The sequence below is a fragment of the Halichoerus grypus genome, chromosome 8 (assembly GCF_964656455.1).
Source record: "Halichoerus grypus chromosome 8, mHalGry1.hap1.1, whole genome shotgun sequence".
Taxonomy (NCBI): domain Eukaryota; kingdom Metazoa; phylum Chordata; class Mammalia; order Carnivora; family Phocidae; genus Halichoerus; species Halichoerus grypus.
In genome coordinates this window covers 8,805,045-8,831,075 of record NC_135719.1, presented here as the reverse complement: position 1 = coordinate 8,831,075, position 26,031 = coordinate 8,805,045, and the positions used below count along the sequence as shown (strand labels likewise).

The window sequence follows — 26,031 nt, the reverse complement described above, 5'->3', positions numbered from 1 at the left end:
CCTTCCTGCTGTCAACAGCTTCCTATTCCCTCAGTGAACTTCAGGACTTTATCACATACCAAAAAATCATCATCTAGTCTAACTTCTCAACCAACAACATCATGGATAGCCATTCATCTGGCTTCTGCTCAAACATTTCCAGACAATGGAAGTTTTTAAAAGTGTGACACAGCATATCAAGATAGCTATAACTATAGAGAGTTATTTATTGCCAGTAATAGATATTCAACAACTGTTGAATTTAATATAGAGCTGGAATCTATTTCCACATTATCCTTCCTTTTGCCTTCCTGTGCTTTCTGAGATGATAGCAAGTGCAATTATTTATATTCCAACTGGGAGAATTTAGAAATTTATGGGTCTCCTATCAAGACCCCTTTGAGCCTTTTTTACTTTGGGGATAAACATCTCCAGTATCTTTAGCTGTCCTTTGTTCACAAACATTCCCATTTCTCTTAGCCTTCTGTTTCCTCTTTATTGAGGCGTCCTGGCTTTTTCTAAAATTCCACACTCAGAAATGAGAAACACTATATTAGATATAAATTGGCCAGTATGAGGTACATTGGACGGATTGTTCTCCTAGTATATGGCCACTTTACTTCTCCAGAAGCAATTTATGATTAGATTAATTTTTGACATCTGTGGCCTCTGATTCATTCTGAGCCAATTGCCATCTAAAACCTCTGGATGTCTCATTCAAAATCTACTTCTTAGCTAACTGTGTCTATCCTTCACTTAGGCCACTGTTTGAATCTAATTGTAGGACATTATATTTATTCCAATTTAAATATTTCTATTTTTGCTAATTCTGTTCTTTTTGCCACTTACAATTTCCACTCTTACTTGTTTACTCTGCTATCACTTATCCTCAATTCTGCATCATTATTAAATTTGACAAACACCTTCGGTTATCTATTCTGTGTCCTTAACTTAATATGCAAAGGCTACATTTCTAGAGACTAAGGAATCAATGTGAGGAAACACCTCTTTAAAATATTAGGATTTCTGTCTCTTTTGAAACACACAATGTGTAGGTATCATCTGTTAATTTTAAGTACACAGATCATAACTGTGCGGCTTGATAAACTTGTCACAAAATGCACACACCATGTAACCACCAACCAAATCAAGAAAAAGAACATGACCAGCAATCCAGAGACATCAGACAATAATACCCAGCTCCCCAAAATAAACACTACCTTAATTTCTACCACCATATTAGTTTTGCCTGTTTCTGAACATCATATGAAAGAAATCCTTGATCATGATCCCAGGGGCCTGGGATCAAGCCTTGCATCGGGCTCCCTGCTCATCGGAGAGCCTGTTTCTCCCTCTGCCCCTACCCCCTGCTCCCTCTCCATGCCCCCTCTCAAATAAAGAAATAAAATCTTAAAAAAAAAAAAAAAGAAATCCTTCGATGTACCCTTTCGTGTCTAGCTTGCTTTTTTATTCTCTGTGTTCAACAGTATTCTGTCAAATGATTTTACCACAATTAATCCATTATACTGTTTACAGTTTTAAGCTAGTAAAAATAGTGCTGCTGTGTACATTCTTGATATCTTCTGTTTCATTCCCCAGATTAGGCAAGTTCTCAGCATTCTTGATATCTTCTGGTGCTCCGCGTATACACTTCTGCTGGGAGGTTTCTAGAATATGTGAATATTCAGCTTTAGAAGACATTCCCAAATTGTTTTCCAAAGGAGCGTTATCAATTTATTGTCCACAAACTGGATTCAAGTGTTCTGTTTCTTCTGTACTGTGGTCACCACTTGGCATTGTCTGTCTTCATGATGTTATTAGCATCCTAATAACCCCTTAGATACAGTGGCATCTCATTGTGGTATGCAAATTATATTTTCTTGACATTAATGAGGTTGAGTACACTTTCATTTGCTTAATAGCCATTTGGACATTCTCTTTTGTGAAATATCAGTTGAAGATTTTTGCCCATTAAAAAAAAATGGGTTGTCGCTCTTTTCCTTGTTGATGTACAGAAATATATATATTTATTTGTTGGATATATGTATTACAAATAGGTTTTTTCACTCCTTGGTTTGCCTTTTCTCATTCTTCATAATGTCTTTGTAACATAGAAAATCAGAGGTTCAAATGTCAGTATCTAAAAGTCAAGTCCACCTATATAACCTATCAATGTACAAATAAAAATCTAAATTTAAAAATAGGATTTAAAATAGCAGAAAAGCAGACACCTGGGCAGCTCAGTCGGTTAAGGGTCTGCCTTTGGCTCAGGTCATGATCTCAGGGTCTTGGGATCAAGCCCCGCATCAGGCTCCCTGCTATGCAGGAGGTCTGCTTCTCCCTCTCCCTCTGCCTGCCGCTCCCCCTGCTTGTGCTCTCTCTCTCTGACAAATAAATAAGTAAAATCTTTTTAAAAAATAGCAGAAAGCATTAATCTCATAAGACTAACTTTAAAGATGTGCGGGATACATTATTGAGAAAAATGAAAATATGCCAATTCTCAGCAAATTTATCTACCTGGGTTCAATACAATCTCAGTCAAAACCCACAGAGGGTGTTTTGTTTTGTTTTGTTTTTTATTTTGTGGAAATTTACAAGCTGATCTCAAACCAAACTGGAAGTGCAAAGGGCCAAGAATCACTGAGGCAGTCTTGACAAAGAATGAGAAAACTGGACAAATTATGTAGTGATATCAAAACTTGTTTTGAAGTTACAGTATTTCATACACAGTATTATTGATAAAACAACACATAAATAAATCCATGGAGGAAAACAGATATTTCAGAAAGGGATTCCCATATATAGTCACTTGATTTATGAGAAAGTTGATACTCTGGTGCAGTGGGAAAGAGATGGTCTTGGAAGACTTATGGTCCTATGTAAAAAAGGTAGAAAATAAAAATAAATTTACCTCCCTACTTCATAATATGTTAAAAAATAAATTCCACACAGATGGTGAATCGTAATATGAGAGATAAAATAATACAGTGACCTGGGGGTAACAATATAGGCTACTCTGTATGACCTTGGAGTTGGAATAGAATTTTTAGAGGACACAAACAAGAAATACACATAAATGGAAATACTTAAAAATTAGATATAGTCAGTGGCGCCAGGGTGGCTCAGTTGGTTAAGCATCTGACTTGATTTTTGCTCAGCCCATGATCTTAGGGTTATGAGATTGAGCCCCACATCAGTCTCTGTGCTCAGCATCGAGTCTGCTTGAGATTCTGTCTCTCCATCTCCCCTCTGATATTCGCTCTCTCTCACACTCTCTCTCTCAAATAAATAAATAAATCTTTTAAAGCATTAGATACAGTCCAAAGGCAGATGCTTAACTGACTGAGCTACCCAGGCGTCCCACTTTTCTGCTATTTTTCTGCTATTCCCTGCTGTTCAGGGAGTCTTCCTTGGGGAGGAGATGAGTAAATTTTACATGTGGAAGGAAGGGAAGTAAATATTTAGATTAAGAACACAGTTTATTGAAGCAGTTAGCTTTTGCTAGATACCAAACAACCCCAAAACTTAGTGGCTTAAGCAAAAACTACACATTATTTCCAGTGATACTATGTGAGAATCATCCAGGTCAACTGGGTGGTTCTTTGGGTCTGAGCCACATGGATTCATTCACAGATCTGGTGGTTGGCTTTACCAATACAACTCTTACCAAGATCACCAATGATCCTCATGCTACTGGTTCTGCTAAGTAAACAGTATCTGTCTGAGAAAGTTGACACTTTAGACATTTAAGAAACCAATAGACCTGGGGTGCCTGGGTGACTTAGTCAGTTAAGTGTCTGCCTTCCGCTCAGGTCATGATCCCAGGGTCTTGGGATTAAGCCCCGCATTGGGCTCCCTGTTCAGTAGGAGAGTCTGCTTCTCCCTCTCCCTCTACCCCTCCTCTCTGCCTGTGTTCTCTCTCTCTCTCTTTCTCTCTCAAATAAATAAATAAAAATCTTAAAAAAAAAAAAAAAAAAAGAAACCAATAGACCTGACCTGGATTTTTTTTTTCCTCCCTATTTGGCCCTTGTAGGTCTTCTGTGATTTCCATGGCCACTCGCAAAAGAAGAATGTATTCCTTTATGGCTGTAGCATCAAGGAGACCTTGTGGCAAGCAGAGTCCACTGTGGGCACATCGACGCTCTTGGAAGACATCGGCTACAGGGTAAGTCACTGGGGAGAATGACACAACACATTTTGTGTCCATATTCTTGCCTTTGAGACACACACTCCACCATTTTTTTCCCCTAAATAAGCATTTTCATTCTTTTAACTATAGGATTATAATACAAACAGGTTGGAGGCATGTGCAACCTCTCTACATTTTTGATGAATAATAGCTGTACTACCTAGTTGCTCTGTTTTGTTTTCTATATGATACGATATAGTGCAAAGGGCATAAGAATTGGAGACAAGAAACCTCATTTTAATGCCTGGCTTTACAATTATTAACTGTGCGCCTAGGAGTCATTAACATCACCTCTCTGAACCACCATTCATCACCTGTGAAATGAGGATAGTAAAAATACTGCTCCTGTTTCATGTTTATGAGAGCAACAAAATGATACTGAACATGAAATGATCTTAAATAACTATGAAGAGATGGAAAAATGTAAGACATCAGACCCTGGCATCCCTCTGTGTGAGCATGCTCTACAAAGCATCAGACCCTGGCATCCCTCTGTGTGAGCATGCTCTACAAAGCAGAGCAGTGATCCACTGAAGCTAATTCTGTTTTTTTTCTGGGTTCCAGTGGTTAGAGCTCAGTGATTCCCCTACTGAACCAAAGAGGAAGTTAAGAAAGGGTAAAGAAGGAGGGACTTCTTCCTGTCAGGATAAAGGGAATTGGAAAGAAGTAGATGAGGCAACGTTGTCCCAATGCAAAATAAAAACTGGCCTTTATTTCAAATGTATATAGAAAACGAAGAAAAATTATTGGCTTGGAAAAGCCTCTAGTTCTCCTGTGTCTTTCTCCTTTACTTTCACACAGAACACTTTCTGGTCACCAGATATATGGGGGTTTCACCCCACCAAGCACTTCTGAGACACCAGCTGGGTGTCCTACAATTTAACTCAATCCTGAGTTATCTACCTGGAGACAGCATCAGATCCCACAGCTTAAGGACTCAGTCCCACAAGACTGCTTCCTACTTCAGATGCCTGTCACAGGTAGTCGGTCCCAGGTTCCCCACAACTTCCGTCTGACTTAGCTATCAGTTGGAGGGACCCATGACCTCCCCCACTGCCTTGGATTCAGTTATTTGCTAGAGTGGCTCACAGAGCTCAGGGAAGCACTTACTGACAATTACCGGCTTATTAAAGGGTATGATAAAGAATGCAGATGAACAGCCAGGTAAGAAATACATAGGGCAAGGACTGGGAGGGTCCCAAGTACAGGAGCTTCTGTCCTGTGGAGTCCGGGGTGGGTATCACCCTCCTGGTATGTGGATGTGTTCAACAACGTGGAAGCTTTCTGGACCCCATACTGTTGGGATTTTATGGAGTCTTCTTCATGTAGCTGTGATCAATTATAAACTCTTTTCCAGCTCCTCTCCCCACTCTAGAGAAGTGGGGATAGCCTGATCCAGGAGCCCACCCAGAATCACCTCATTAGAACAAAAGATGTTCCTAATGCTCTTATCACTTAGGAATTTACAAGAGTTTTAGGAACCCCATGTCAGGGAGTGGGGATGAAGGGCAAATTTATATTTCTTACTATAAATCACAATATCACAATATCATGGTACCTACCTCTTCCAAATCCTTTATTATTCTGGATATATGAATTTAGTGTGTATACAACAGCTTCATTCCCTGGGTTAATGAGTACTAAAAGAGATAAATATCCACCAAACTACTATTTCTAGTAATACTAGTAATTAATACTATTAATAGTATTAACACTGAATAAAATAATTAATCAAAAAGGTATAATGAATGTAAGTGAATATGTATACCCCAAAATACATAAGCAAAAATTGACAGAATTGAGGGAAGAAATTTAAAAATTCAGTAATAATAGTTGGCTATTTTAATACTCTTCTTTTAGTAAGCAATAGAACAACAGAACAGAAAATTAGTAACTAGAGAATACCTGACCTGATTGATACATATGTAACAATTCTCAAAACAGAAAAATATACATTGTTTTTGAGTCCACATCAGAATTACCCTAGGTAGACCTTATACTAGCTTATAAAACAAGTCTCAGTGTATTTTAAAGGACTGAGATCATACAGGTATGTTCACTTACTGTGACATTATTAAATTATAAATCAACTTTTGTAAGATTCTGGGAGATGTTTGAATATTTGGAAATTAAACAACATACTCCAAAATAACTCCTGGGCCAAAGAAGAAATCAGAAGGAAATTAGAAAATGTCCTAAACTGAATAAAAATAAAAATACAGTATATTGAAATATATGGTATATAGTTAAAATAGTGCTTAGAGAAAAGTTGTAGTTTTGAATGCTTCTATAAGAAAGGTGGAAAGATCTAGGGCACCTTGGTGGCTCAGATAGTTAAGTGTCTGCCTTTGGCTCAGGTCATGATCTCCAGGTCCTGGGATCCAGTCCCACGTCAGGCTCCTGGCTCAGTGGGGAGTCTGCTTCTCCCCCAATAAAAAGGGACAAACTACTGTTACATACAACAACGTAAACCTAAAAAGAAGTCAGAGGCAAACAAAAAATGTATGGTTTAATTTACATGACATTTCCAAAAAAGGCAAAAATTATAGTTAAGAAGCAGATCAGAGGGGCGCCTGGGTGGCTCAGTCGTTAAGCGTCTGCCTTGGCTCAGGTCATGATCCCAGGGTCCTGGGATCGAGCCCTGCATCGGGCTCCCTGCTCTGCGGGAAGCCTGCTTCTCCCTCTCCCACTCCCATTCCCCCTGCTTGTGTTCCATCTCTCGCTGTCTCTCTCTGTCAAAGAAAGAAATAAAATCTTAAAAAAAAAAAAAAAGAAAAAAAGCAGCAGATCGGGGTTGCCGAGGGCAGGATCAACTGGAAGTGAGCTTGAAAGATATGTTTGTATGGTGATGAAAGTGTTCGAAAACTGGATTGTTGATAATGGCTGCAAAACTGTATACATTTCCTAAAAATCATCATACTGTTCACTTACCTCAATAAAGCTGATATACATATTTTTAAAAGTAAACATTTGCTATCTACCGTGTGCCAAGCACTGTCCTTGGTATTTATGTAATGAAGCTGAGCACAGCATGGACTTCTAAGAAATAAGAGTTGGGGAGAGAGGCAGATTATCAGAAACTTAGAAGGACAGAATAATAAACACAAGAATGGACATATTAGGAGGTAACACAGAAAAGATTGATTAACTATTGGCGCAGAGTTGAGTAGATGATCCCAATGGACAAGTGTTTGAGGGGCAAATATGGATGAGTGGTGTTAGGACGTTCCCTGAAAAAAAAAAATCAAATATCATGAATAATTTTTAATTAAGCTTGATTTCAAGAGAAATCTGAAGAAATAGAATGACATGAATCCTGTGATAATTAAAACTTGAGCCTTAAAGAATTTTAACCGCTAGTTATGGATCACAGTGAATTGAGGAGAGGTGGCTTGAAATCAGTTCTTCGGCACCTCTGCCTGGGAAGCCTCTCTTGCTAGTGACATTTCCCGACATTGATCTTCTTCATAAATTTCCATTTGTAAGCAGTTGCAAAGATAACACCTGTGGGTAGTACTTACACGGCCGAGCATGTGCCAGGCACTGTTCAGAGCACCCCGTGTGCATTTAATTTTTTTAATCTTCCCAACTACTGCGTATTCTTGAATAGTGCGCAGCCATAGGATACACTTAACCAATGTTTGTGGAGTGAGCAGGTACTTTGAATAGCATCCTGTTTCACACATGAGGGAGGGGAGATGCAGAGATGAGCTGAAATGTCTAAAGGTCCCACAGGTAGCAAGAGCTGGGATAGGGACCTAGGTGACGGCACCAGAGTTCACCGATTCTGACCTCAGTGGTCTTCTAAAGTGTGTGCTCTGTGAGACAGAAACTAGACTGTGAGTCTCCTGCTCTGCAGTTCAGAATGAAAGAGGCAGTCAGAGCAGGAATGGGCCTCCTTGGGTGCTTGGTAAACAGGGGGATTGTCTCAGTGAAGAGAAGAGAAAACTGCAATGCAAAGGGAGGTTTGAAAAACTGTTTTTTCCATCTTGGAAGTTTGAATATTTGAGCAGAATGACTCCCCTCTCCTCTAAACCTTCACCCGTCAGCAAACCCCACTCCGAAGAGCACAATAACAACACTGCACATTTACTGAGGGTTCCGATTGCCTCCCCCCTCACTCAAGGTAGGGACTAGTCTTACCCCCAACTTCTTTGATGACAAAAATGAGGGTTAGCAGAGTTAAACGACCTGCTCCAAGTCAAACCGCAGAGTGTGACTCCAGAATTCATACTTTTGGCCCCTAGTCCCAACCATGCCCTTGCCGCATGCTTAATTTGGAGAAAAGAGAAGACATTTGAGTTCTGTAGGATTGACCATGGGGAGCCAGAGCCCCAGAGATGGCCTCTCCCTGGAAATGAGCTCTGAGCTAGGAGCTGTCTGGTGAGTTCATAGTCAGCACATCTTTGAGAGTTAATATTTTCTGTGAATTTGGGAAACTAGACAGGGCTTGGAAGAGTCAGCAGAAAGCAGATGAATTGAAATGCAACTCAGGCTTCTACAGAGTGCCTCAAAACCAGAATTAATGAATCGGGATCATCCCTTCCCCCATGAGCTGAGGCTGCTCTTGACCCAGCTGCTCCTGGACAAATGGGATTCAGTGTTTATGGGGTGCAGAAGACTCATTCTCAGGGCTGCTTCATGTCTAGTCTTTTAATCCTTGCTGGGTCTGTGTTGAGACCACGCTAGATACCAGCTCCTGGGCCATGCTCTGTGTGTACATTATGTCATCCGTTCCTTGTATTCCTTTACACGCCCATGGGATTATAATGCCTATTTAAGTAGTTCTTGGCAGTGGTTAAACTAAGCTAATGTGATCTATATTAGAACATCTGGGTTGACATTCTGGATTTGTCCTTACTAGCTCTGTGACCATTGAAAAGATAGTCATCAGGCCTCTATATTATCAGATAATAATAGAACTTGGTTCAAAGACTTATGATGATTAAAAGAGTTAATGCATATAAAATACATAGTAAGTGTTCAGTGGAAGGGTATCTCTTATAATTTTCAAGTTTTGGAAACCCAGATTAAGTTTAAGGGCACAGAGCAAGTGGGAGGGAAAGAGTTGAGTGTCCCAAGTCTTTTTCCATCCAAGATGGGAGATCCCTGGGAGCACTGAAACTAGGCTCCAGGGGATCAATTCATATATAGAGTTCATCTATTCCTTGTTCATTTACAAAACGGAACAAGATAATCTCCAGCTATTAGAGCTATCATTATCTTCATTTCTCACTCTGACATAGATCAATTTGTGTGAAATCAAAAGAGAAATAGAATCAGGACTTTTTTTAAATCAATGCTGTAGTAGTTTTGGAGTCCATTACTTAATGAGTGGATAAACTGTTGCTATGGACATGTAGGAGAGATACTCCAACTACACCTTGTAAATCCTACATCCTCCAGGCTCCAATAATGGGATCATAGCTTGTAGAGCTTTCTGAGATACACACCATTAAATTGAACATGTGGTCATTTGCATAGGGGCTATATGAGCTAAGAAAATCAGGTTCACTTAAGAAAGAAAGGAGAGATCATTTAAATAATGTCCAATTAGTCTTTTTACAGCAAGGTAAAACATTGATAAATTAAAACTATTTTCAAGTATTATAATCACTTTAGTTGCTATATATACATATATATGTATATATACATACACACTATATATGTTACATATAGTATATATATAAATAGTATATTTATGTCTAAGCAGTCCTCTAAGGGTCTGGACTAGCAGATTCTGTTTATTTCAGCAAATAATTATGGAGTGCCCTCTATGAGCTGCACATCTTTATGTGTAGAGATTTTCCTGTAAATGAGACACAGACCTGCCCTTATGGAACTTCTGGGCTGCAGAAGAGATAGAAAATAAACAGCTAATTACATGAACATTAATTTTACTTTAATTGTGATGAGCTTTTTGAAGGAGAAAAATGGGGTGAAAGAATCACAGGGAGAGAGGGACAAGGGTGGATAGATGAAATCAATTATGGGGGCAATTGTGGAAACTCAAGTGAGGACATTAAGCAACTCAATTTCCATGTTCAAATGATGCTGTAGGTCTGCAAGCTATGTGGGAACATAAAGATCATACTAAATTATATGAATAATTATGTTAACATATACATATATTATAGGTAATTTATAATATAATTAATAATTGTATTAATCTTTATATTAATGTAATTAAGTTATATTAAGCATGGGGACAGTAAGAACCCAGGGATATTAAGAGATTTGCTCAATGTTCTAGAAATTAACAAAATTGCATTTCTTTTTTTTAAAGATTTTTTAAATTTATTTGTCAGAGAGAGAGAGGGAGAGAGAGAGAGCACAAGCAGGGGGAGTGGCAGGCAGAGGGAGAAGCAGGCTCCCTGCTGAGCAAGGAGCCCGATGCAGGACTTGATCCCAGGACCCTGGGATCATGACCTGAGCTGAAGGCAGATGCTTAATGGACTGAGCCACCCAGGCTTCCCACAAAATTGCATTTCTTTAAAAATAATTTCTTAATTCATATTCTCATTCTGCTGCTCCACCTTCTCCCCACAATTTATCCAAAAGTCTAAAGTTTCACTGTTTGTTATCGAATGTACATAATTTTATATTATGTGCTAGTTTGTGGATACTCTGTGAACAGTGAAGTAGAGAACCCTTCTTGCTAATGTCTCAGAAATTTGGGACTATCTAGGTCCAGTATTTCCACTAACCCAAGGACCTAATATGCTATCAGTTCTTGAGTCATCGTTCTTGGATGGGGGAGTTCTGGTGACTAGAAGCCCCCTCTCTGTCAATCAGAGAGTGGCAAGGATCTACAGATGCTTTCTAAATATAGATTAAGTGGTCTCACATAAAACCTTTGTACTCTAGGAAATGGTGGGATGGAAGAACCCAGAGAGGGAAGCGCCTGGGTGGCTTAGTCGGTTAAGCATCCAACTCTCGGTTTCGGCTCAGGTCATGATCTTAGGGTCCTCGGATCAGGCCCCACATCATGGGCTCTGCACTCAGGTCAGAGTCTGCTGGAAATTATGTCCCTCTCCCTCTGCTCCTCCCCCTGTTCTCTGTTGTATGCTCTATCTCTCTCAAATAAATAAATATAATCTTAAATATATTATATATATATACATATATATATGTATATATATATGTATTATATATATATATAAAGAACCCAGAGGGAGTATTTTTAAGAGTTTTGTAACCGGTCCAGCCTCAGATTTATGGATCACAAGATGAGACTAGAGGGGCGCCTGGGTGACTCAGTTGGTTAAGCATCTGCCTTCAGCTGGGGTCGTGATCCCAGGGTCCTGGGATTGAGCCCTGTTGGTCTCCCTGCTCCATGGGGAGCCTGTTTCTTCCTCTACCTCTGCCCCTTCCTCTGCTTGTGTACTTCTCTCTCTCTCTCTTTCTCTGTCTGTCTCTCTCTCGTGCATATGCATTCTCTCTTTCTCTCTGTCATGAATAAATAAAAAAAAAAAAAAAAAGATGGGACTAGAAAGTTCATTTTGGCAGTCATACTCTTTTAGGAAACTTCATATGCAACCCTCAGTGGTTATCGATGACTTGTCTATCTGGGATAGTGAATAGTCTGTAGTTTGACTTAGAGCTAGAAAACCATGAGATTGGGTGGAGTCACTCTCTAAATTTCAGTCCCCATGAAATCTGTGGCTTTCCATGGAATTCAATTCAGCAATGTATGAGGCTGAATGTACATGCAACATCCGTCCACAGTGATGCCGAAACATGGAACTGAAAGATCGTGGTCTTTGGAGTTGGCCAGGTTGGCATTTGGCTCCCATTCCAGCCTCTTTGTAGTTGGACTTATGCTATTTCTTTCTTGCTTTTCTAAGTCTCAGTTTCCTCATTTAAGAGCAAAAAGCAACAAACCCTTAGTATCCATTGTTTAGGGTTGTTGTAAGATTTGCAGCAGTATATATTAAGTGTTTGTTATACTGAGATACTTAATAAATGTTGAGATGTTATTTTTTATGATGCACATCCCCAACTTATCATGGTTTTATTTTTTATTGTAGACTCTTCCCAAAATCCTTGATAAGCTAGCCCCAGCATTCACGATGAGCAGCTGCAGCTTCCTCGTGGAGAAATCCCGAGCCTCCACAGCCCGGGTGGTGGTGTGGAGAGAGATGGGGGTGTCCAGAAGCTACACCATGGAGAGCAGCTACTGTGGCTGCAACCAGGGACCCTATCAGGTATGTGGGGCTCCGGCATATGCATGCTTTCTGTCCGGCAGCAATTTACTGTAATGGGGGGGGGCTATCAAAGACCACTCATTTCTTCTTTCTCTCCCGAGAGTGGAAGAAGTCTCCAGGTAGTCTGGCCCAGCGACCTGATCTTGCAGAACTCGCTCAATGATTGCCTTCATTGGCGGCACTGTCTGTGTTGATCCTGCAAGCAGTTTGTACGTTCCTGCTGACTTGGTTTCTCAAATCATCCGCCCTTGCCAACAAGTGGCAGGGAGCCTCCCTGAGACATGGACCCCCAGCTTTTATGGAACCTCTGCCCAGCCCTGTTCTATGCATGGGGATTGCCTGTTACCCTCTGCACGAGTCAAGTAGCCCCTCTTGCATCATCAAGCCCATAGGTTGGTGCATAGATAGTGGGCTCTACATCCTCTATCTTACATGCTTATCTAAATCAGCAGCTCTCTGTTACCCTGCCGTCCCCAGAGTACACAGAAGTGAGTACCTGACATGCATCTCCCCCGCGTGAGTGGATCTGGGACTCAGGCTCTGGTGTCTAGGGAAAGGCTCGTCTAAATCATGTTCTTCCTACAGCTGTATTAACTGCACAAGCAGCTGGAGAGCTGCTGTAGCAGGCTCTTCTAGCTGTTCTTCCCACTCCCCCACTAGAGGAGCATAAATAAGGGACACTGTGACAGTAGTCCCATGGTAATAGATTCTTTTAAATTTGTTAGGCGAGCTGACAGCCTTCCATTCAACCCCAAGGATACCTGGACCTTACCGGCATTAAAGCTCATCGTGCTGGCTTTGATTCTCCTGGAACAGCCAGGAAGCACTTGGCATCTACATGGTCCTGTGCTTGTGAAAATCTGGTAGCTATCAAACGGAATATAGGGAGTGACAGGTGATGAATATTATCTAGCTTCCCACTTGGCCCAAGAGTTTTTTTTGATATGCAGGGCTACTGAACCACCAGCTTTGACCTATTAATTCTGTCAAATAGCCAATTTGTTTAAGCAGTTGCTAAAAATAAGTGTTCTCTTACTGAATTAATAAATTATTAGATTGAATTAGTCCATTTTACCCACGTGAATGTCGATGCAGAGTAAATAGAGATCATTGGAGGGGCATGGGATCAGGCACCAGCAGACCTCCCTTTTCCACTTATCAGCAATGCTGCAAGCCACATACCTCTATGAACCTGTGTGTCATGTATCAGATATTGATATCCATAAAGATTCCTTTCCTCCCCGCTGCACAAGAGTTTTGTAAAGGCCAAAAGAGAATGCAGATAGGAATAGACTTGGAGGTTACATCATCAGGAATAGGGTCAGTCTCTTGGCATTCAAAACCCATAGGATTGGGAAAAATAAGTTTGGAACATTGTGACTCTTAAGGTTGTATGGATATAGACTTGCATCCCTCTAGCTGTGTGCCTCTTAATGGATAGGGGCCAGTCGCTTGTTTAAAGGACAGCTGCATGCATCCTTCACAGATCTATTGGATTGGTGACTTTTCATTGACTTTGTTTCTCCAAGCGCCAATTCAGGCTCACAGCTTCCGGTCAGATAACCATCAATGCCATTCACCATAAGTCAACTAGAAACTCAAAGTCCTCCAGAGTTGTGGTTTGAAAACTAAATAACTCATAGGTTCAGGCCCCTACCCACCCACCATCTTCCATGTAACAAACACCGGGGCTGTTACAAATGACAAAGAATGAAAGAAGCTTGCCCAATGGGATGGCTTTCACGTGTCATCTCAGTGTTTGCCCTGTGCAATTGTCCACATGGTCTTTGCATGAGGTCTTTGTAGGAAAGGATGGAGAAGGAATTGGCTAGAGAAAGCCCTAATGGTGCCAGACCTGGTTTTACTTTAACAATCCCATTCTCTATATGAAACACCTCTCCGAATGGATTGGTTTTCTCTTTCCCTTTGTTTTTCTGTCCTTATAAACATTGTTAGGTCACTGAGCAGAATTGCAGACAGTGAGTAAGAGGATGGTGAATAATTTTACATATTGGGGGGGCACCCCAGGGGAAGGAAGCCAGCCCAGAGTTGGGTGTTTTGGTGATTTTTGTTTGAGGTGTATAATGAAGTCTATGAGCTATAAAGCAGTATAGAAATTTCCATTCTGAACATATTGCAAATGATTTTCATACATTGAGAAGCTTAGTCCCAATTGAGTCCTGAGGTTATTATTCTAAGGTCATCTTTCCATTTTTTGTTTAGCATTACCATTTATCCAAAAGATGGAGGATACTTAAGTACACCCACGAGGGGCATTCCTTCCTTCCTTCATAAGAATATAAATATTTTTGCAGTTTCTCTGGTTAACGTGGCTTTAAAGTAGTTCCAATCATTTCTCCCCCAGCACACTAAGTACCTGATTTGTTAGTATTGAAGTGAAATATCATTTCTTACAGTGACATTTATGTTGGAACTGCATTAAAGAACATAAGCTATTACCTTCGAATAATTATTATTAATATGATATTTTCTCTTCTATTTTCCAGTCTACAGTTGGCTAATTTAAAAAAAAAAAGAACTCTCTCCCTTTTGTGTCTTTGGAATATAGTCTCTACTGCTAGGTTATACACTTAGATCCATAATTTGTATTTAATATGGAAGTCCCACCCACTGAGAGATTTACTTTACCTATTAGGGACGGGCCCAAAGCTATTGAGGCTATTGAGGGGAAAAACCAAAATGGAATCACGCGTCCTCTTGGGGCTCATTTTTCTAGAGGCGTCCAGTCTATGTGGATAGCTGTGTGCCTCCCACTGAGTGTTTGCGACCTGGGGTCACATACATGGTGTGTGGGCACATACAAAGGCATGTGACTGGGCCCCACAGGCTGCTTGTGGCTCAGGAGGACAATGTGAGTACTCCCACCCAAGCAGGCTCTCCACATGCTCGTTAGTAGTACAGCTGACTTGGGAGCAGAGTGGGTCTTAGTCAGAGGAAGGACAGAAGATGAGTGACTCAGGGGAGGTCTGAAGGTCTCAACTGATACATAAATCCCCCTATCATCTGCACACTGCCTTCCATGAACCTTCCAGCAATCCATCGGCTCCATCACCAACAGAGGGGTTTTTCAGTAACCCAAACCTATTCAAGTCACAGTATTGCCCATAATCCTTGACTGTGTCTCGAGAAATGCCAGCTCATTTATCATGACTGGTAAGGCCTTTTACAATCTCATTCATTTTTTGAATGCTCAGTACTTGTTTAGCGTAGAAGAAGTGTTGAATCTGTGTGATGGCTGGCAAATGAATGGATGAATAAATGAACAAATGGGTGGCAATTTCCATGTAGAGTCAGATGATTATCCTCTCTGTCCATAGATCACTAGAAAAAGGAGGAATTGTCATGGTCCAAATGCGATTAGAAGCCACTTTCAAGTGGAGATTTTTAGAGTTATTGCAATGAGTAGTCATAGAAAATGTGTGTAGGGAAGTGTGTAAGAATGAAACGCAGAGACCTCTCTGATTTGTCGCTATCTGCATGATTTGAGAGCACCTAATATACAATACCTTGAGTGGATTCTTTCCTAGAGTAAGAAGATTCTAGTCCAGGCGGACTCTCACATGGCCACATTCTAATAACAAATGATGATTTGACATAAGGACTGCCACTCATACAAGGGGGCTGGGGGGGAGATGCTGCAGTGCACCTGCTAGATCCAGGACCAAGGTGCTCATTTCCCAGCTGCTTACAGCTGGGTCCATCCCCAGAATTTGTCTATAGCTGATAGAAGCAGCCTTGACCAAAGCTATGGCTCCTTTGTGTGAGCATCATGCATCCAATGGTGGGTCTAAGGTGGGTACAAAGGCTAGGCCTACTAGTCCTGGTTGGAAACACTCCACAGGGCCGTTGCAGCTCCAGAGGATTACCCAGGGCCTCTGTCACAATTGTACTGTGGGTCAGCGTCCTTGTTGGCCCACTTCTGCTTTTTTCACCACTCACAGGTGCTGTTCTGGGGATTGCTCCCCAAAAGTCCTTCTGCAGAGCAGCTTACACCTGTATGTCAAAAAGGCTGGGATTAGGAAAGAGACAGGGGAATGAAGTGCTTAGCTAGTGAAGATGGTTTGATGGGGATGAATTTCATATAGGAAACTGAGTCATCTCACTTGGCTTTCAGGGCTCCCAGTGTCCTCTTCTTCACACTCTGCATCCTTAGCTGCATGGAAGTGAGCCCATGCAGAACTGGAGACCACAGCTCAGTGCAGGGCCTCAGTGCAGGGCCTCTGCCTCCCTCCTGCTCCATCAGAAGGAAGGCTGGGTGTATGAGGTTCCTGTGGCTGCCATCCCAAATCACCACACATTTGGTGGCTTAAAACTACATAAATGTATGCTTTCACAGCGCTGGAGGCCAGAAGGCTGAAATCAGGGTGCCGGCTACACTATGTTCTTTCTAAAGGCTCCAGGGGAGACTGCGCCATGCCTTTCTCTTAGCTTCTGGTGTGTCTTGGCTGGTAGATGCAGCACTCCTTTCTCCACTTTTGTCATTGCATGGCCTTCTCCACCTGTATCCCACTGTCCTTGTGCAACCTTTCCCCCACTTAAAAAGATTATTTGTTCATTGTTTTTGTTTATTTTTTATTGAAGTACTGTTGACACACAATGTTACATTAGTCTCAGGTATAGAATATAGTGATTTGATAACTCTATATATTATTGGTCTCTCCTCTTCTTATAAAGACACCAGTCATAGTGGATGTAGGGCCCACCATACCCCACTGTGACCTCACCTTAACTAATGACACCTGCAACATCCCTATTTCCAGATCAGGTCACATCCTGAGGTTCTGAGAAGGACATGGATTTTGGGGGGGGACGCCATTCAACCCAGTACACTGGGTCAGGCAAGGAGGCACAGAATATACAGATCCAAGAACCAAAAAGAAGTTTTTTTTTTTTTTTAAAGATTATTTATTTGAGAGAAAGAAATGGGGGGGGGGCAGAGGGACTTGGAGAGAGAGAATCCTCAAGCAGATTCCATGCTGAGTGCAGAGCACAGAGCCCGACATGGGGCTCCACACAGGGCTCCATCCCAGGGCCCTGAGATCATGACCTGAGCTGAAACCAAGAGTCAGACACTGAACCAACTGAACCACCCAGGTGCCCCCCGAAAGAAGTTTTTATTTCTGTCTTCATATTGCCGTGCTGTGAAGCTCCGAACAAATTATGGTCACTCTTCTTTTTACTGTACCTCTTGATCAAGAAAATAAGAAATTTCAGATTTTCTTGGAACATCCTGGAAGACAAATTTGAGGGTCATTCCATGTATGATGAGTGCTGATTAGTGCTGCTTGGGGAATTATAATATACAATACCTTGAAGCAGCAATAATGATAACAAACACATTTATGGGACTTACTGTGTGTTAAGCCTTTTTTCATATATTTTAGTACTCCATCTTTGCTACCACATGCCAAAATACTCTAAAATTGGTTTTATCATCATCATCATCATCATCATCATCATCATCATCATTCTTACTTTCCAAATGGAGACACTTGGAGAGGCTAAGTAATTGGCTCAATGTCACACAGCTAGTATGTTTTAGAAACAGGATTTGAACCCAGGAGGTCTGGCACTGGAATCTTTGCTTTTACCCCCATGCTTTCTGCTTAGTAGGATGTCATTGGTAAAAGTAATCCTGGGCTTTGGAAACAGGAGACCTAGCTTCTGCTTTTGGCTGTCAGTAAGTAGATCTGCAGCAACATGTTTCTTATTTATAATCGGAAGACATAATTAGAACGAAGAAATGGGAAGGGTCTCTGCTAAAATCATGCTTGGGAAAGGTTGCCTTTGTGGGATATCTAAGCAGCTATGGATCACCTAGACCAGGGTGACCAGGCTTGATTCTGAAACCCCAAAGAATCTTCTGTGGCACATTCTGGGTATATTTTTCTTAGCACCAATTACCTAATTATCAGAAGACTTTTGTTCTATCCTTCACATCCCTCCACTGCCTTCATCCTACTGTGAGCTCTTTTTTTTTTTTTTTTTTTTTTTTTTTTAACCTTCCCAGAGTAAACAAAGAGGAATTGGAGGGATGGGATACCTGTGCGGTGGTAGCTTCTATCAGCAGGGAAGGTGGAGGAAGCGGAGCTAGTCTTCAGTAAAATGTCAACTTAAGTTTGCATTAGTCAACCTCCTAGTTGCTTTCCGTGCTCACTTCACCTCCTGGTGACTTCTCTCCTTGGCCCATGAGTGAATGATCACTCTCAACAGCTGCTTGGGCTGGCATGGTCTTTATTTGAGAACACCTCTCTTCCCCAAGTGTCCTAAGCCCCAGAATTGCCTCTCTTTCAGGGTATACACATACATTCTTTCTCTCTCTACCACACACACGTGTGTGTGTATATCACACATATATACACGGTCATACAGACATACCAGTGGTTCTGAATGATGGCTTCATGGGGGGGGTATAACTTATTGTTTAGTGTGGGCACTTGTGTCAAAGTTCCAAGGAGGGCTCTGCATTTAGCAGTCATGACCTTGAGACAGTTACCTATCCTCTGTGACTTTGGGTTGTAAAAGTGATGTTCCTCACAGTTCCTATTTATGGAAATGTTATAAAGACTGAATTAGCTACTGCCTATAAAACATTCAGCACTATTTTCATACTAAACACTCAATACCTTTTATTGTTGGTCTTATTATTGATTGTATGTGAGAATATTTAATGGTGGTTTTCTTTTTTATTTTAAACACAGATGCTTAGACCCCCAACTCTTAGCCATAATTGTCTTATTATACCTTCTTAATTAGAACCGTTGAGGTTGGAGATCAGGTCTCTGTGATTTTATTCACTTTAATAGGAAGCCAGGGTTGAGAACCAAAGATTTTGGCTTTTATATAAAAAGAGACTCATATCCATATACCAATATTTATAGATTTAGTTATATCAAAGCCATTTCTGTGTGTATTACCTTGACATTTCCTCTACTGTCTGCTCTTTATTCTACAAACTTCCTACATAATCTAACCCATATTATAGCCAATTTATGTGTGAGGCCTAGAAAAGGGAAGGGAATTTGTGAGCCTGAGTATAGGGGAAGGGGAAGGAAGGAACAAAGAGTGGAGGTAAGGACAGGAGACAGATTTGAATTCCTCCAAAGGTTGCTGAACTTAAAAGCCTATTCTAATCATGAGCACAACTCAAGACTATATTTTGGATCACTGTTCTCTTGGAACCCATTTCTTTGTCCTACGGGCTGCCTCATATTAGAATATGACTCTTTCAAAACTCTGAATGGGAGTGGGGGATAGGGAATCTCTTAATTTCATTAATGTAATCTGAGGCATAGTATTTCTCAAACTTCAATGTGCATAGGAATTACCTAGGGGTCTCACATGATGCCGATTTCTGAACCATGTCTCCATGTGATCTGGGTTATGGCCCAGAAGTCTGCATTTTATTGAGCACCCTTGAAGATTCAGATTCTGGTGACCCAGGGGCCAGTCACTGAGAAATGGGGTAGGTTGCTAGTTTTTGCAGTTTCTGTTTTTATTCGCTTGCTCCTGATCTCCTTTGGGCTATTGATAATTTTCCATGGCTTTTGTCATAAAATCATAAAGTCTCAAATTCTCTGCTTCCCCCCACCCATGTGTGTGTGTGTTTCATCTGTGCTTTTAGGTTATTGGCTTAGCTCTCCCATAAGATTTGTATTTAAAAACTGTCTGTATACCAGTGAGAGTTTTAAAATGTCTTCATTTGTTTTTCTAGCTCCTGGGACATCCCCAGATCAAGATTTCTTAAATTGCTTATGGAACAAAAGAGTGTAGGATATAATTACATACAAACTTGTTTGTTGGCCTATGTGTACATTTTTCTGGGGGAGAGAATGTATAGTGTCTCAGACATACTTGAAAGGCTGGATGACCCCCCAATTGAGTAAGAGCTCATGCCTTAGTTTACTGAATCCAAGATCTCCAGAAGGCCCTTCACAGCTTCTTGGTTTCTACTCTTAATTCAGCTCCAGAAGTGTTTGGCTTGACTTTGTGAAAATCAGACAGAGTCTGTCACTCCCTGACTACGTCTGCCGGCTTAGCAAGGAGCACAAGAACAATGATACATCTCATTAAGTGTATATTGGAGTACCTTCCATCTAAATTTTGTGTGATTACGTAGGACACTAATCTTTTCAGGATGATGCTGCTCACAGCTGGTGGTTCTGACGGAGAGGTAGCATCCGCTTCAGCTGGGGTTTGTTAGAAATGCAGAATCTCAGGCTGCGTGGACTGCCTCAATAATAAGATCCTCAGGTGACCCACGTCCCTAGGGAAATCTGAGAAGCACTGACTTAGAGCACCCTGGGTCAGCAGGGAGGTGAGAGAGGATACGGGCTCAGGAAAGGGAAGCTGGGGAGTTCTACCTTTTTTATTGGGGCAAGGACATTGTTTCCAGAATTTTTGTGAGCTAGAATGAGATGCTCTGTGTGAATGGGATTTAAAAATTGAAAGTGACCCTCAATATGAGACATTCTGTTGATCTGTGCCAACATTTTAATGCTAGATGAATGTATTGTTTTTTCCCCCACCATCCCCCTACATCTCTCCACTCTAACCTTCTCCTCTCTAGCGCTTTGAAAAGAGAAGGACAATTTTCCAAAAGCCTGTTTGGCCATCAGAATGCCACTCATTCTTTTGTAAATACAAATAGGAAACACAGACCTAATCTATCATTTTAGTGTGAGCCACTATTTGAACCATTCACGTCAATACCCTTTTCTTTCTTTCTTTTTTTTTTTTTAAAGATTTTATTTTATTTATTTGACAGAGAGAGAGAGATACAGCTAGAGAGGGAACACAAGCAGGCGGAGTGGGAGAGGGAGAAGCAGGCTCCTGGCAGAGCAGGGAGCCCGATGCGGGGCTCGATCCCAGGACCCTGGGATCATGACCTGAGCCGAAGGCAGACGCTTAACGACTGAGCCACGCAGGCGCCCCTACCCTTTTCTTTCTTATTAACTGTGATTCAACAAGTGTTGCCTTAGTATTCTTTTTTTTAAACCTCTTTGTATATGATCTCAAAGCACATTTGGAGCCATTTATTAACTCACTGCGGGCTTAATGATGTAGTGAAATAATTGTCTCATTCAGTAGCCCTCAGTTCTATAATGTATGTCAGCATTATGGTAGAATATTATAAGGAATTAAATAAAAATCAAGAGGCAGAGATGCTAATAGGATTTTCAGCAGGGGCCTTTCCTGGGATTAATAATGCTCTGGGAGCTGTGAATTTTAAATGCCCATTGTAGAAAATGGTTCATTGTATCAAAAATAAGGACAGAATCTGGCCCTTGGCATAGTCCAGTGAGCCTCAAATGACCTCTGATCCTTTAAAAATAATTTGGCTTCAAAGGACCAAGAAGAAGAAAAGATGGTTTATCTCTGTAAATCTCACTTTCCCCATGTGATCAATGTAAGTGCAATCAACCAACTACCCTAAAGGAAAGGATATAAAACGAAAGAAAGGATTAATTTAATCCAGGGTTTTATGTAGCTTGTATCATAGGGGAAAACAACCAGCCAAACCTGAGATACATTTCTTTGGTTCTGGCTACATGACCGAGTTCCTTGGAGTAGCATCTCTGAACACGTGAGCTGAGAAAGGCGGAGTCCAGCTCATGAGAGTTATCCACGGGATATTTTCTCTATGAAATAGAGTGGACCCCCAACCTTCCTTGACTATGAAGGGTAGATCATTCCTCCAGCCAATTTTCCAATATTCTCTACCAGAAATCAGAGATTTCTGTTTTTTAAAACTAAGCAGTAATTCTCTTTATAGGCCTGTATTCCCTGAATGTAAATGAGAAGAGAACATTTTAGAATACTTTGAACCATTAGCTATTTTTATATAAACTTATATCTGTTTTATTGATTCATTAACATACATTTATTAGGTAACTACTTTGCTTTAAGTTGAAATTTGCGACTGGGGATATTTACAGAAAACTAAAAACACTTAGTGAAGGCCAGACACATGGTCAATTCATCTTCATTCATTCTCTCTTTCATTCATCATTCAATAAACATTAAAAAAAAATCCAGACAATATGTTAGGTGCCAAAAATATGACAGAGTGGAATTGACAGCTTCCTACTCTCTCAGGTTTATAGTCCAGCCAGAAAGGCAGTTAATTAAGTCAGCAGTAACAGCAGAGAGTAATATGAAAACAACTGGGTGCTATAATAACACACAGAAGGAGATAATTTAGGGCTTTGCTAACTGTTGGTTGAGTTGAATATGAATTATCCACAAGTTATTTTTGTGTGTGTGTGAAATTGGAAAAGGTAACTCACCTGGCAAAGTAAAAGATACTTGTCTGAAAGTCGGGTAGGGTCAGGGAGTTCTTGATTTTTCTTTCATCCTAGTTAGCTTTCGTGCTACTTCTAGCTTATTTCGTATTTCTCAATCTCACCCTGGAGTTCCACACTGGGGCTGCGCATGATGCTGAATCTGAGTACACTGGAGCATGCAAATACGTTATTTTACTCCTTCCTCCTGCATGCTCGCCTTAGGGACACATGGAAGGCGTTCCTTCCATGTAGGTGTTCCTATGGAGCTTGCTTATAGTTCACCACACCTCCCGGAAGGCAAACACAGAATTGGAAACATCAGAAATGTTTCAAAATCCTTCTTAGACTGGTACTGAGTAATGAAATTTAAATAACGGTAATCTTGATTATCTTATGGAATGAATGTCTGTCTCTATGCCCCCGAGTATTACTGAATGCAACAGAAATCACAGTAATAAAATGCCCTTTGCTTAGTGGTTTATAACTCATAAAACACTCACATAAACTTTAATATCTCAGGTGAGCCAGAAAACCACCGCAGACTGAATGTGAGGGAAAATGGGAGTGAGAGATAAGGACAGCGAGCGTGGGATGACCTGGAAAGTGGCGCAGAGTGTTGCATTCCTGGGGCTGGTCAAAGCGGTCAGGTGGGTTTGCTCAGCGATATGACATGTGTCTGGATAAGGCTGTGCACAGAACCATTTCCCAGAGGAGGTGTTGAGAAGGAAGAAGGACTTACCTGCCTGCTACACATGCCTCTCTTCCTGTTTCCCATTAGTCACAGTGTGTCCCCAGAGAGGTCAACTCACATGTTCGCATTCCATCATTGGGCCCCTTCTCCCGGCCACTCAGCTAAATCCAGAAATGGTGGGAGGGGCCAGAAGCTCAGGATGGGAGGCTGCTTGACCTGGCTCTATAATAAAAGCAATGAAGGAAGTCCTCCTAAGAATGCAACTGGTCAGCCAGCCCCAGGCTGTGGAAGCGTGAGGGCCCAAGCAGCATTGGTAGCACCCCAGGCAAAGCTCACCATGGGGAGTCCAGGAGCTGATGTCACCAAGGGAATCTGAGGAGGCACCCAAAATATGTCCTCTACAATTACCAAAAAAATATTTTAATATTTTTAATCATAAAAGAGCACAAATTGATAATATTCAACAAAAATATTCATAACCTTCGATCCTAAAATTCCCACTTCTAGAAACTTAACACCAGAAGGGCACAAAGACACATGTACAACGATGCCATTGCTTGGTAATTGAAAAAGGAGAGACAACCTTAATTCCCATCAGTAGAGGATCAGTGAAATAAACAGTTTGTCTGAACAATGCATGACTCAGACAGAAGGCACAAGATAATTGTGTTCACTTGGCCTTTAGCATTTCTATCCACTGGCTCCATCATTTATTGACTGTATTTAGGGTAAGTTATTTATTCTTTTTAACCTTCAGTGTAGTCATCAGAAAAATGGGGCTAACGATTGTACCTTCCTCAGCATTGTTTGTGGGTAAAGCACTTTGGATAGCATCTGACACAAAATACTAGCTAATCCTCCTCTTCATCATCATCATCATCCTAACCGTCATCTCCCTTATATATTGTTACACTCCATCTACTGATGTGAAAACTGAGATGGAGAAAATCTAAGTGGCATTTCATTCTTTCTTTTCTTTCTTTCTTTCTCTCTCTCTCCCTTCCTTCCTTCCTTTCTTTCTTTCCTCTCTCTCTCTCTTCCTTCCTTCCTTTCTTTTTTAAGATTTTGTTTTTTAGTAATCTCTACGCCCAACATGGGGCACAAACTCACAACCTGGAGATCAAGAGTCACACACTCCACCAAGTGAGCCAGCCAGGCGCCCCTTAAGTGGCATTACTTAATGCTTGACAACTTGTCAGTGGTGGGATTAGAATTTAAATCATTCTAATTAAAATGGAACCATGAGGGGCACCTGGGTGGCTCAGTCGTTAAGTGTCTGCCTTCGGCTCAGGTCATAATCCCAGGTCCTGGGATCGAGCCCCACATTGGGCTCCCTGCTCAGTGGGAAGCCTGCTTCTCTCTCTCCCACTCCCCCTGCTATGTTCCCTCTCTCGCTGTCTCTCTCTCTGCCAAATAAATAAGTAAAATCTTTAAAAAAATAAATAAAAAAATAAAATGGAACCACGAAATTCTGTGTTCCTCAGTTACAGCACGTTGCCTCATGTTAATGAAATGTTGGGGTGACACAAGGCTGGGGCAAGCAGGTATAGTGTTATGTGGTGAAATTTGTGTCCAAAAAGATCCTGGCAAAGTGGAATCTTGGGCAAAGTATCAAAAGAGGAACTTCATATGGCTAATTGGGAAGTCCTACATTTGGTTAAAACAAAAAGAAATCACTCAAGTACAAGAAAGTTTATAAAAAAGTATTTGGAGGTTTTACTTACTGGTAATGTAATATGATTAAAATGTGAAGTACATTGCAAATGTGAATGTGATATTGGACTACGTTAAAATTATCATAATTGGTTAGAACGAGAAGGCTGATATTCTGCCTTCAATGTAATTGCACAGAGGGAAATGTGTTCTGTCAGCAACAGGACTTGACTTTCGAGAATTGTAGTAGAAATATGCAGTGGTCAGGTAAAAAGTGCCTTTTGAGCCATCCTAAGGAGGATGGAGTTTATTTTAAAAGATAATAGATGTTCATCAGTGTAATTAAAGGAGAGACGTAATGGGATCCTATCTGTCTTTTAATAGCTGTGTGCTGACTCCTGGGTATTTACCCCAAAGATACAAAAGTAGGGACCCGAAAGGGTACGTGCACCCCGATGTTTATAGCAGCAATGTCCACAATAGCCAAACTGTGGAAAGAGCCAAGATGTCCATCAACAGATGAATGGATAAAGAAGATGTGGTATATATATACAATGGAATATTATGCAGCCATCAAAAGGAATGAGATCTTGCCATTTGCAACGACGTGGATGGAACTGGAGGGTATTATGCTGAGCGAAATAAGTCAAAGAGAGAAAGACATGTATCATATGACCTCACTGATATGAGGAATTCTTAATCTCAGGAAACAAACTGAGGGTTGCTGGAGTGGGGGGTGGGGTGGGAGGGATGGGGTGACTGGGTGATGGACACTGGGGAGGGTATGTGTTCTGGTAAGCGCTGTGCATTGTGCAAGACTGTTGAATCTCAGATCTGTACCTCTGAAACAAATAATGCAGTATGTGTTAAGAAAGAAAAAAAGAAGAAGAAGAATGTAGCAGGAGGGGAAGAATGAAGGGGGGGAAATCGGAGGGGGAGAAGAACCATGAGAGACGATGGACTCTGAAAAACAAACTGAGGGTTCTAGAGGGGAGGGGGGTGGGA

General features: G+C 41.1%; 1 protein-coding gene across 1 annotated transcript in view; it reads left to right on the top strand.

The window, feature by feature from the left end:
* The window catches only part of AGBL1 (AGBL carboxypeptidase 1), a 706,519-nt gene that overhangs the window by 381,936 nt on the left and 298,552 nt on the right, over window positions 1-26,031 (top strand). The window contains exons 18-19 of the mRNA XM_078078906.1: window positions 4,013-4,144; window positions 12,199-12,375. Coding sequence (XP_077935032.1) covers window positions 4,013-4,144; window positions 12,199-12,375 — 309 coding nt within the window. The remainder of the gene's footprint in view (window positions 1-4,012; window positions 4,145-12,198; window positions 12,376-26,031) is intronic.